Genomic DNA, 13,916 nt, shown 5'->3' with positions numbered 1-13,916 from the left:
CAGAAATAGTCCTCTGGGACTTCTATGTGAATTTTAAGTCATCCACTGGGTTGCATATGTGACAATTCTTGGATCATAAGCAGACCCCTTCATTTCTATGAGGACCTCTCCCAGAATGTGCTTGCAAGGCCTGTTCTGTCACACATTGGGCCTGTAAATAGTTGTATTTAAAACAAGACGTGCAACCTTTGCCCAACGGGAAGCCAGGGGGCCCAAAGAGAAGTTCTCAGAGGTTTCCACCACAAACAGTCTTTAGATGGCTTGAGAAGTACAACAAAGTCTTTTATTAATGAACAATCAAACAGAAACTTCTCTTGTCTTCAGTAAAGTTAAGCAAATAATTCCAAGCTTTTAGGTAACTGGTGAATTCCTAATCTTGCCCACGAAGGACAGGCAACTGTCTTCAATAACTTCTTCTTTACTTCAAAGGAAAATCCCCTTTTTAACTTCTCCCAGGCTGACTGTAAACTTAAACCTAACTGATGTGGGCACCACTACCGGGTTGAACTGCGTCTCAAAGCACCGAGTGGACCTACGAGCAAGGCCTGTAGTCTCTTCAGCTGGAGTTCTTTGATCTTTAGGGCTATTTCCCTGGAAAGTCTTCAAAGCTTTGGGGATGCTTCCCTGGAAATTCTTTCCCTTCTGTTTCTGTTGGAATTTCTGTAACCCTGGAAATTCTTAAAGGTTGAAGCTTTTGTACAGGGGAAGCTTTACACACGTCCTGTACATAGCTTTCCTTGCTGAGACTAACTAAAAAATGGCTCCCTTCCCAATTGCCCTGAGCAAGGGGCGGGACCAAACTTAATGATGATGGACAGGCGGCTTACCCTATAACTGCAATCAAAGAAGCCACCTATCTACAGAGTCCCTGAAACTTAGGACTGCAAACAAACATTCAATGCAAAGCAAACAAAATTGGAGCTCCTGGTACAGCTGTACCAGAACAAGGCTACTACTCCTATTTGGGCTGACTCTTCCTTTGCACAGACTTGGAATAAGCAGAATGCTGGAACAACACAGCAGCTTTCATGTTTGTTTCCACAGAGCTCGGTTTGCCAAGGAGGAAGGAAAGAAAGGATTACTCACATCTGCGTAAACATTGGTCCCATAGACCGGGGCCCAGTACGATGGCTCATCCTTGCAATACGCTGGACAGTATGACCTAAAAGGCAAGAAGTGTGTTGAAATGAATGCCTTCCACTGCATCTCATTCACAGCCAGATTGTTCATGGTCCATTGATGTAGGAACATCTCTCCTGGATCGGACCAGGAATCAGTAACAGATAGTGGAATGGTTTCCAAGTAGGATTGGAATGCTTACACTACCCAATAGTGGTGGCCAGTGTCTTATATTTTAGAGAGACAGCAACCTTGGACTCTGAAGGACCTCTGCAGCTTTCCCCAAAAGATGTTCAAGACCTCAGATAGCACCTATAAAGTATGGATTGAAATCTGGAATGGATTCACCACCCATGAACATGAAAATCACTTGTAGCTATTGCTTCCTAGTAGATCTTAGATCAGGAGTGGCTCAACCAGTGCTGTGCAAATACTGCAGATTCTGGCTCACTAGCTGATGCTAATGAGACTAGCCAATCATCTGCTAGCCAACAGGCTATCCTATTATTATTATTATTATTATTATTATTATTATTATTGTATATAATGTGAGAGACGAACATGGTGCTACAATGGTACACTGGTCAACTCGTGCTTGAAATAGATGGGAATGGAGAATCAAGAAGATGTTGTGATCCGTGCAAAAGTCAAGGAACAGATCGTCTAAGTGACTAAGTCAGTGGTTCTCAACTTGGAGTCCCAAGATGTTTTTGGCCTTCAACTCTCAGAAATCCTAACAGCTGGTAAATTGGCTGGGATTTCTGGGAGTTGTAGGCCAAAAACATCTGGGGACCCCAGGTTGAGAACCACTGGACTAAGTGAATTATTATGTTTATTTATACCCTGCTTTTTCTCTCCATAGAGACTCAAAGCAATTAGTCCGGCCCAGTTGAAGTACTTCCTGCCTCCATTCTTGCATTGGAAGAGTTGGCAGAAAAGGAGCAGCAATGGTTGGTTATTTATACCAGAGAATCACCTCATTTCCAAAGTGTTGCTGTGATTGCTGTGGTTGCTATCACTTCTATGGATCCTGCAGCGTTTCAATGGAGTTCCTGCAAGAAAAATCCCACAAAAATGTCCTTCCCACTCAGTAAAATGCCATGACGTACCTTGGGCAATGAGTGGCTGGCTTCTTGAATGGACAGAGCTCCTCTACTGTGGTGTAACAATCCAGTGTCTGCACTGCGAAAACAAATACAGATGGCCTATGAAACCCATTGGGTGGGAGAAGACACTCAAAACAGATTTATTATTATTATTATTATTATTATTATTAACTTTATTTGTACCCCGCTAGCATCTCCCGAAGGACTCGATGCGGCTTACACAGGCCGAAACCTCAAAACAACAATACAATAGAGAGCATAACATCACAATAGTAAGCAAATCAGCAATAAACAAAATAGCATAACACCACAATAACAAAGCAAATCAAACAATAAGCAAAATAACAACAATAGCAGTACATCAAGACATTATTAAAACTGGTTCGGCCGGCGCACTGGGGTACAAGGGTTAAAAGTGCTGAAATGGCAGGAGGCACGTGGGATTAAAAGTGCAGTGTGCAGCGACAATTAGTTATGCTAAGGTGCTACTAGGACTTGGGGTGGGGATTCCTAGTCTGAGAAGATTTCCACCAACTATAACCATCATATTTAACACTGCATAATCTTCAACAAATATGAGGTCAAATCTCAGTAGGCTTCCTCAGCCAAACAACCTTACTGTTTTATGGAAACTGCAGGTAGAATTATTTTATGGAAAGAATTAGCAGAACGATCTCTTTCAGAATTATCTGGAGCAGATTTGAGGTCAAGGCTGAGCACCTACATCAGTAGTTCCCAAACTTTGGTCCATTTAGACTTCATCTCCCAGAAGCCCTATCCACTTTAGGCAACAGTCATAAATTCTGGAAGATGAAATCCAAAATATTTGGAGGACTAACACTTGGGAATTGCTGACCTAGCTCTAGCTAGTGTTTCTAGAGTATGGTGAAAGCTCCTTTTTGGAGGCTTTTAAACAGAGGCTGGATGGCCATCTCTCGGGGGTGCTTTGAATGCGATTTTCTTGCTTCTTGGCACAATGGGGTTGGACTGGATGGCCCACGAGATCTCTTCCAACTCTAGACTTCCATTATCTATATTGACCCAAAGATGGGGAGGAAACAAAAGCTAGATCTTGTCATCTAGAGCAGTTCAAGGGAAAGGCAATTAGCATAAGGACTTGGTAGCTACTCAAAGACAACAGAAGCAGAGCTTAGAGAAGTGACATTTTGGACTATATATATCCCAGAATCCCCACGTAGTGCATTCTGGTTAGAAAAAGAAGAATATTATATATGATGACCAATATCACTTCCAATTTCAGTTTAGACCTACTTCAGCCAATTTGGCAGATTTTGAATAGGTTTCTAAAGCATTTGGAATATTTGGATGGTTTGGAGCACGCATGGGCAAACTTTGTCCCTTCAGGTGTTTTGGACTGTAACTCCCACCATTCCCAATAGCCTACCAGCTGTTAGGAATGGTGGGAGTTATAGTCCAAAACACTTTGAGGGACAAAGTTTACCCATACCTGGTTTGGAGGGTTCCATGAAATACATTTTGGGACTCCAAGGGATAGCTTGCAAGTCACATTTTTCCTATCGCTCTCCTAAATCTTGGAAAAGGTGCTTTGGCAACCATTCTATCTAGGAAATGATTCTATAAGCTGTAGTCCAAAAAAGTACCGTTTCCAAGCACTGGCCTATTTGGTATATTTGCTCCAAAAGGAGACAACCATTGGAATGTTTTGCCCAGAAGAGACATTGCAAGAGCTCTTTTCTCTTTCCCCTCCTCCCAAAGATCTGACAAATTACAAAACTGTGTTTCCATTTAACATGGGATGGAGAGATTTCAGTCGGTCCTTCCTGGCAGGTTTTAAATCAAACCCTAAATTTCAGAAAGCTCTCTGTGGCACAGCTTCTGAAGCGCTCCGCTTTGACTTCCTGGTGCCTTTTGTTCGAGCAAACAGAGATCTGGCAGAAAGACGTGTTTGGCCTGGATCGCAACGGAAACCGGGTGGAAAAATGGCTGCATTTTGGGGACAATATTCGCCCTGTTTTATGTTTGGAGATGCCTTGCTTTGCTCCTCTTCCAATTAGAAAGACTGTTTTCACAAGGACATGAAAGGGGCAAACAGAGGGAAAGGGACAACAAAGAGAACTCATGGCCGTTGGAGCTAAATTGGAGGATACACGTTGGGCCAGCCCAAGTGGAAATGATTGTCCCTTTCTTCTGAAGGCTGAGTTTTCTCTTTGAGGTTGAGGACTTTTGAAGGAGAGGAAGGGAGGAAGGAAGGAAACACCCGAGGATTAGATAAACCTTATTATGCTAATGTTGATGATAATTTAAACATAGGATGTTCAGGCCATGGTCATTTTGCATGGCTTTGTGAAAACACTTCTCCAAGGCTGGAGCTACATTGCCATTCAGTTTCTGAATCTGAATTATCTGCTTCCAAGTGAATTATATTATTATTATTATTATTATTATTATTATTATTATTATTAACTTTATTTGTATCCCGCTAACATCTCCCGAAGGACTCGATGCGGCTTACACAGGCCACTTCATTTCTAAAGTGTTTCCAAAGTGCTGTTAGTAAACATTTCATTACAATGACAAGAGTGGTGAAATTTTGTGAGTTTTTCGTTCTAGTAATTGTGCAAACGGGGAAACTTCAAGGGCTCCTTTCTTCCCATTTTATAGCTATTGGGGGTGAAACTTGCTACAAAAGTAGAACACACTGACCACTGTTAGCCTCTCAAGTTTCAGGATGTTTCGCATTATTTATTTTTTGGAATTTTCAAAGTTTTTATGAACATTTTTTTTAAAAAAACTACAAGAGTGGCCTCCTTGACTTTTCTATACATTGACACATTCCCCCCAACATTCAGAAACAATCATACATCAACTGATTTTAGGGAATTTTTTAAAAGATTTGACAAAAAGCCACACCAGCTATCCCCTTGAATGCCTCTCTCTGTCTCATATGAACCAATAGAACTTCCATGGAGGGATTTTTCCCAGCCCAATACAGAGACTGACTCACTAGAGCAGTTTTTCTCAACCTGGGGGTCGGGACCCCTGAGGGCGTCGTGAGGGGATGTCAAAGGGGTCGCCAAAGACCACCAGAAAACATAGTATTGTCTGGTAGTCATTGGGATTCTGTGTGGGAAGTTTGACCCAATTCTATTGTTGGTCGAGTTCAGAATGCTCTTTGATTGTAGGTGAACTATAAATCCCAGCAACTATATCTCCCAAATGTCAAGGTCTATTTTCCCCAGACTCTACCAGTGTTCACATTTGGGCATACTGAGTATTTGTGCTAAGTTTGGTCCAGATCCATCCTTGTTTGAGTCCACAGTGCTCCTCTGGATATAGGTGAACTACAACTCCCAAACTCAAGGTCAATGCCCGCAAAACATTTCCAGTGTTTTCTGTTGGTCATGGGAGTTCTTTGTGCCAAGTTCGGTTTAAATCCATCGCTGGCGGAGTTCAGAATGCTTTTTGATTATAAGTGAACTATAAATCCCAGCAACTACAACTCCCAAATTACAAAATCAAATCCCCCCCCCCCCCCCAAACCCACTAGCATTCACATTTGGGCATATTGGGTATTTGTGCTCAATTTAGTCCAGTGAATGAAAATATATCCTGCATATCGGATATTTACATTATGATTTATAACAGTACTAAAATGACAGGCATCAAGTAGCAACGAAAACAATATTATGGTTGGGAGTAACCACAACATATGGAGCGGCATTAAGGGGTCACGGCATTAGCAAGGTTGAGAACCACTGCACTAGAGGTCTCAGTCCATCCTCCTCTTTGCAGAATCAGCTATTCATGGGAACTCTGGCTGCTGCTGTGATGGAGGGACACATCTCTCCCTCTCCTGATTGGGCCTTCTTGATGCTGGGCAGAATTCTGGGAAATGTAGTTCAGGGCAGACCCTTTTGCATTCTCTGCCACAGGTCTCCTTGCCTTCCCAAACTACATTTCCCATAATCCTGTGCTTTCTCTGTCTCTTTCCCACCGAACTCGGCTTCCTCCTTGCTGCTTCCCTCACCTCTTGGCAAGAGGCCATTCATTTAAAGAGGAAAGGCGGCCTTTTTTGCTTTGCTTTTCTTCCTTGCACTGAAAATGAAACTGACTTTGGGAGGCTTTGACAAAATGCAAACAGAAAAATATGGGGGGGGGGGGGGTTTCAATTCTTAAGTTTTTGGCACGTGTCGTTTATTTCGCCTCGTAAGTACAAATTCAATGAATTTGATCTAACTTATGAAGAATAACAAAAAAATTGCATAGCTCTACTTAACATGTAAAGCACGAAGGGCTTACCTGTCACTTTGGAAACAACAAAGGCATTGGAAGGCTTGAATTTACTGTAAAAGACAGAGCAAAGTCAATGTTAATTAAACGTCAATTAGAATCAAATGGACATAAATGATCTGGCCACAGTGGTCCACGCTCTTGTCACATCCCGAATAGATTACTGCAATGCGCTCTACGTAGGGTTGCCTTTGAAGACTGTTCTGAAACTTCAATTAGTCCAACGGGTGGCAGCCAGATTACTAACTGAAGCATCATACAGGGAGCATACCACCCCCGTTATTTCAGCTCCACTGGCTGCCTATCCAATTCCGAGCACAATTCAAAGTGCTGGTTTTGACCTATAAAACCCTATATGGCTCCGGTCCAGTGTACCTGTCTGGACGTATCTCCTTCTACGTATCTCAGAGTTTAAGGTCTTCTGGGGATGCCCTGCTCTCGGCCCCACCTCTGTCTCAAACATGCTTGGCGTGGATGAGGGACAGGTCCTTCTCGGTGGTGGCCCCCCACCTGTGGAACTCACCCCCCAGGGAAATTAGGTCATTTACATCCCTCCTCACCTTTAGGAAAAAGTTAAAAACCTGGATGTGGGACCAGGCTTTCAGGTAATTAAGCAGACAGTGACAATAACAATATTGGCAATGGCTTGGAAATGGATTATGGATAAGTTTGATGGAGCATTCAACTAGTTTTTGACTAATAATGGCCACTAAAGTGATAATTCTTAGTACAAGGGCGGGGTACAAGTGTTCGAAATAAATAAATAAAGCAGATTTGGGACAGAAATTACCTTATCGAGTCAATTCCATTTCTTGTTGACTTGACAAAGAAGTCGGATCTTCCTTTCCTGGTGATATCGACTAATCCTCCTCGGTTGTCCAACACACCGGAATGAATGGCAGCCCGGCATATACTGGATGACTGCAAGGAATAAGAGGATTTTGAAAAAGTTTAATTAAGTTACACCATGTGTGTGTGTGTGTGTATTTCATCTTTATGGTCTTTGCCAAATATAACCGTCAACTCAAAATAGTTGCATCAAGCAAGCAAACAATGCACATTGATCTTGCTCCAATTTGGCCCGGTGGGAGTGGCTAAATAAACCAGGAAGAGTCCAATTAGGATTTGTTTAGCATTGCATGTAAATGAGAATGATTGCCTTCCCAACAGGCCAGGTTTATAAACCATCTATATCAGTGGTTCTCAACCTGGGGTCCCCAGATGTTTTTGGCCTTCAACTCCCAGAAATCCTAACACCTGGTAAACTGGCTGGGATTTCTGGGAGTTGTAGGCCAAAAACATCTGGGGACCCAAGGTTGAGAACCATTGATCTATACAAATAAAAATGTAATGTTCGTTTGTGATACCATCAGAACTCAAAAACCATTGGGGGAATTGACACCAAATTTGGACACAAGACACCTAACAACCCAATGTATGTTTTCCCCAAAAAAAATTGATTTTGTCATTTGGGAATTGTTGTTGCTGGGATTTATAGTTTACCTACAATCAAAGAGCATTCTGAACTCCACCAATTATGGAATTGGGCCAAACTTAGCACACAGGGCTCCCATGACCAACAGAAAAAACTGGAAGGGTTTGGTGGACATTGACCTTGAGTTTGGGAATTGTAGTTCACCCACATCCAGAGAGCACTGTGGACTCAAACAATGATGGATCTGGACCAAACTTGACACAAATATTCCATATGCCCAAATATGAACACAGATGGAGTTTGGAGGAAATAGACCTTGACATTTGGGATTTGTAGTTACTGGGATTTATAGTTCACGTACAATCAAAGAGCATTCTGAACTCCACCAATGATGGAATTGAACCAAACATGGCATACAGGACTTCCATGACCAACAGAACAAACTGGAAGGGTTTGGTGGGCATTGACCTTGAGTTTGGGAGTTGTAGTTCACCTACATCCAGAGAGCACTGTGGACTCAAACAATGATGGATCTGGACCAAACTTGACACAAAAATTCCATATGCCCAAATATGAACACAGATGGAGTTTGGAGGAAATAGACCTTGACATTTGGGATTTGTAGTTACTGGGATTTATAGTTCACTACAATTAAAGAGCATTCTGAAACCTACAAATGACAGAAATGGGGCAAACTTCCCACACAGAACCCCCATGACCAACAGAAGATACTTAAGGCCATCCCATCCAACTCTCTTCACCAGGGCAAGAAGATGTAATCAGAGCCCTCCTGACAAAGAGCCATCCAGTCATAAATATAGATAGATAGATAGATAGGTATGATTCTCACACACACACACACAGATATAATATCATAGATTTGAAAGAGACCCCTAAAGAAGGACAATGATATGTTGCATATTCCAGAGTAGGCAAACCAGACACTCTCCACATCAACACTGACAAAGAAACAACAAGAAATAGTGTTTACTCACAAGCAGGAAGAAATTACATATATTAGAAACCAACACTTTCTCATTACTTTATTTTCCAGATCACCAGACTGGGCCACAGCAACGCGTGGCAGGGGACATTTAGTAGTTTGATATAAGAGCAGCTTCAAAGTTCCCAATTTGGTTAAAATACTTAAGGGAAGAATCCCTTTGAAAAAGAATGTGTTTTAAAGTGTAATTTCAAAAAGTTTCCCAAAGTTTAGTTTTTGACTTACGCTTTCATAGCTGAAGGTCCCAAATACTTTGGCCCTGCTGTTCAAACAGCCGGCAGGACAGAGGTATCTAGTGAAAGAAATGAATGTGTTATTGGGATAGTAAGCATTTCTCCATCATAAATGGGACTGATCCCTCAATACCTATTTCTAATACTTAGCTATGGCTTTGTTTCCCAAAATGTAGTGGGCCAATCTATTTGAACATGTGTTGCTACTTCATCACACTAGAGAATAAATCCACTTGAAATCCGGTTTCAGTCTCCTGCAGAATTCTGGGGTTTATAGTTTAGGGAGGAGTTTTCCACAGCCTAGTGTGATGGTTGCCCATCATTAGAGGGTCTCCAGCTGATCCCTAATCCATCTAAAACACAGACATGTGCCTTTCACCTTAAGAACAGACAAACACCCCAAGCTCTGAGGATTACCTGGGAAGGAATCCCACTGGAGCATTGCAGGACACCAAATACCTGGGAGTCACTCTGGACCGTGCTCTGACCTACAAGAAGCACTGCCTGAACATCCAGCAAAAAGTGGGCGCTAGAAACAATATCATACGAAAGCTGACTGGCACAACCTGGGGATCACAACTAGACACAGTGAAGACATCTGCCCTTGCGCTTTGCTACTCTGCTGCTGAGTACGCATGCCCAGCATGGAACACATCTCACCACACTAAAACAGTGGATGTGGATCTTAATGAGACATGCCGTATTATGACAGGGTGTCTGTGCCCTACACCACTGGAGAAATTACACTGTTTAGCCGGTATTGCACCACCTGACATTTGCCGGGAAGTAGCAGCCAATAGTGAAAGGACCAAGGCAGAGACATCCCCAGCTCATCCCTTGTTTGGGTATCAGCCAGCATGTCAACGACTTAAATCTAGAAATAGTTTTCTAAGATCTACAGAGACACTCGCTGGAACACCTCAGCAAGCGAGAGTCCAAAAGTGGCAGGCTCAAACTCAGCACCTCAATCCATGGGTGATACCAGATGAGAGACTCCCTCCTGGGCACACAGAGGACTGGGCGACTTGGAAGGCGCTGAACAGACTGCACTCTGGCACCACGAGATGCAGAGCCAACCTTGAGAAATAGGGCCACAAAGTGGAATCCACGACATGCGAGTGTGGAGAGGAGCAAACCACTGACCACCTGCTGCAATGCAACCTGAGCCCCCCCACATGCACAATGGAGGACCTTCTTGCGGCAACACCAGAGGCACTCCAAGTGGCCAGATACTGGTCAAAGGACATTTAATCAACTACCAAGTTTGCAAAATCTGTTTTCTTATCCGTTTGTTTTGTTCTGTTAGAAATGTAATACAATGGTATGGTTGCTGATGACACGATAAATAAATAATCCACATTGGATTGATGAGCAATTGCAAGACTATGTTGATGCTTTCCGAGTGCATCTACACTGTCGCATGAATGCAGTTTGACACCATCTTGACAGCCATGGCTCAATTATGTGTTGTAGTTTTACAACTCCCATGATTTGATACTTCATCAATCTACAACATCCAGGATCCCATAGCATTGAGCAATGGCAGTTCGAGTGGGATCAAACTGCATTAACTCTGCAATGTAGATGCACCCCCAGTCATTCTAGTTCAGCTTGAAAATGTTAAATTTATGGAATACAATTCCCAGAATCCTCCAACTCAAATAGACATTTGAGGATTCTAGGATATATAATCCTGCTAAAAAAAAAGCTATGCTTTTAACCCAATGGTTATTATTATTATTATTATTATTATTAAACTTTATTTTTACCCCGCCAGCATCTCCCGAAGGACTCGATGCGGCTTACAAAGTCCAAGGCCACAACACACAATACAACAATACAATACCTAAAGCAAATTAAAAACAGTTAAGCAAACTAAACAACAAATAATAAACAATGCACTAAGACGCAATAAAACTGGGCCGGGCCAGAGTAATGGGTACAAGAGTTAAAAAGTGCTGGTGTGACAGGTGCACTATAAGGCTAATAGGGCAAGTGCAGTGTGCAGAGTGCGGCAATCTTAATTTAATAAATTGCTTATGGGACTTGGTATTGGAGGTTTCCTATTTGGGGAAGGCACATCGGAACAGCCAGGTCTTCAAGTTCTTTCTGAAGACTGCCAATGTAGGGGCCTGTCTAAGATCTTTGGGGAGGGTATTCCAGAGTCAGGGGGCCACCACGGAAAAGGCCCTGTCTCGTGTCTCCACCAACCGCGCTTGCGACGCAGGTGGGATCACGAGCAGGGCCTCTCCAGATGACCGAAGAGAACGCGTGGGTTCGTAGACGGAGATGCGATCACGCAGGTAGGCTGGTCCCAAACCGTTCAGGGCCTTGTAGGTAAGCACCTGCACCTTGAATTGGGCTCGGTAAGTAAACGGCAGCCAGTGGAGCTCCTTGAACAGGAGGGTTGACCTCTCTCTGTAAGGAGCCCCAGTTGACATCCTGGCTGCTGCTCGTTGGACCAGTTGGAATTTCCGAGCTGTTTTCAAGGGCAGCCCCACGTAGAGCGCATTACAGCAATCCAACCTAGAGGTGACCAAGGCATGGACCACTCTGGCCAGATCAGCCTTCGTGAGGTACGGTCGCAGTTGGCGCACGAGTCTTAATTGTGCAAAAGCCCTCCCAGACACTGCCGACGCCTGACCCTCAAGCGAAAGCAATGAGTCCAGGAGGACTCCCAAACTGCGGACCTGTGATTTCAGGGGGAGTGTAACCCCGTCCACCCTATATCCCGGTCAGGTTTGCGATCGACCAGAAGGACCTCTGTCTTGTCAGGATTGATCTTCAGCTTGTTCCTCCTCATCCAATTGACCTTTGTGTATCTTCCAGTGAGGTTGTCAAAATTACATATCCACTGTAAAATGAATGCAGAGTGACACCACCTTAACTCAATGTTACTGAATCATGGGATTTGTAGCTTGGTGGGTCTTCAGCACTGCTTGGCAGAGAAGGCTAAAATCCTGACATAAAGAATGATACTTGATGGGCAACATTGTGGAAAATCCCCATGCTTGGATTTTCCAATCGGATTAAAGAGGTGAAGGGATGCAACTTCTTTACAAGAGGAAAATGCACAAGTGTCCCATATACAGTGAACTCATTGACCTCATTGGTAACGTTTAGAAAAGCAACCCACGGCAATGCAAAGTGAAAGAAAAGTTTTAAAAATAAATAAATAGCACCTCCAGCTCTGTGTCGTTCCAAACAACCTCCTCTTTAAGGAGCTGGACGATGTTTGGTTTGGGTTTGGCCGATTTCTCCGCCACCCCCTTAAGTGCCCCACCGCCGACACCACAAAGTGATAAACTGCACTCTTAATTCCAGCTAAAAAACCAGAGAAACGGCAACAGATCGGACAAATAAACGTCACCGGAGAGGGATACCGAAAGGTCAGGGCCGATGTTAGACAAATGTTGTCCAAATCAGGTTCTCTAATGGGCATTTGGAGCATCAATTCAACTGTATCGTCTACCTTCTCTGCCAAACTATGGTGGTTTCATTGATATGAAGGCCCAGTCCACGAAAAGTTTGGATTGAAACACAACTGGGTACCACCTGTCCATTAGATCCATGTCATAACAAACACAATATAATCTATTATTATTATTATTATTATTATTATTATTATTTACAGCTTTTATATTCCGCCCTTCTCACCCCGCAGGGGACTCAGGGCGGATTACAGTGTACACATATATGGCAAAACATTCAATGCCAATTTTTGACATACAAACATATACAGACATAGACAGAGGCTATTTAACTTTTTCTGGCCACCAGGGGAGCTGTCTTCTTTATGGCCTCATAAATCAGTTGATTTAGCCTCCCCACACTTTTTTAAGGTGGTACCTAATTTTCCTACTTGACAGATGCAACTGTCTTTCGGGTTGCAAAGGTCGACAACAGGCTACACAATTGGTTGGAAACCCACTCCAACCCGGGTTGGCTTCAAACTCATGACCTTTTGGTCAGAGTGATCTTAATGCAGCTGACACTCAGCCAGCTGCGCCACAATCCCAGTGATTATTTGGTATTGGAAAACACAAAGCAACATCACCACCACCACCATTCCTGCATGGCCCTTGTGGTCTTTTCCAACTCGATGGTTCAGTCATGATGATGGTGATGATTGGTATCCTGCCTTTATCTCTCAATTGAGAAATAAACAGAATGTCTTGTTTTTACACAGAGATGTAGGAATAAGTGGGAAGTGCAAAGAGAGCAATAGGGTTGGACTGGATGGCCTTCGCAGGCCTTTCCAGCTCTATAGAGCAAAATGGCTTACCTATTACATGTCGAGCCTTTGCATTTGTCCCTCATTTTGGTGTCACATTTGATGACTTGGGCTGGAATCAGGAGAAAAGACACAACCGTGAGCTGAGGTTGCTAATGTGATAAGTCAGAAAGTAGGGAAAAGGTATATAAGTTCACATCAGAGACGGATCAAATCTCATAAGAAGTAGAAGTGTCACAATGTAAGAAAAATCCAACAATCATAAGGCCTAGGAACTTTGATTTCTAGAATAGGTGATGGATAGGAAGGGAGGAAGGGAGGAGAGAAAGAAGAAGAGAAGGAGAGAAAGGAGGAAGGAAGAAGGAAGAAAATATGGGGGAGGGAGGGAGGGAGGAAGGAAGGAAGGAAGGGAGGGAGAGAGGGAGGGAGGGAGGGGGAGGAAGGAGAGAAAAAAGAAAAGGGAGGAAAGAAGGAAGGAATGAAGGAAGGAGTGAAGGAAGAAAGCAAGGGAGTA

The 13,916-nt window shown here is 43.2% G+C and overlaps 1 protein-coding gene across 1 annotated transcript in view; it reads right to left on the bottom strand.

Annotated features, from left to right (window-relative positions):
* Positions 1–13,916, bottom strand: part of CRISPLD2 (cysteine rich secretory protein LCCL domain containing 2) — a 54,646-nt gene that overhangs the window by 15,123 nt on the left and 25,607 nt on the right. Inside the window, exons 7-12 of the mRNA XM_067471169.1 lie at positions 13,454–13,514; positions 9,161–9,227; positions 7,288–7,418; positions 6,507–6,550; positions 2,229–2,301; positions 1,087–1,162 (exon numbers count right to left, since the gene is read on the bottom strand). Of these exons, the coding sequence (XP_067327270.1) occupies positions 1,087–1,162; positions 2,229–2,301; positions 6,507–6,550; positions 7,288–7,418; positions 9,161–9,227; positions 13,454–13,514 (452 nt within the window). The remainder of the gene's footprint in view (positions 1–1,086; positions 1,163–2,228; positions 2,302–6,506; positions 6,551–7,287; positions 7,419–9,160; positions 9,228–13,453; positions 13,515–13,916) is intronic.

This window comes from Anolis sagrei, chromosome 8 (genome assembly GCF_037176765.1).
Source record: "Anolis sagrei isolate rAnoSag1 chromosome 8, rAnoSag1.mat, whole genome shotgun sequence".
NCBI lineage: Eukaryota > Metazoa > Chordata > Lepidosauria > Squamata > Dactyloidae > Anolis > Anolis sagrei.
The sequence above is the reverse complement of the archived record's forward strand: the minus strand, read 5'-3'. Positions and strand labels throughout refer to the sequence as shown.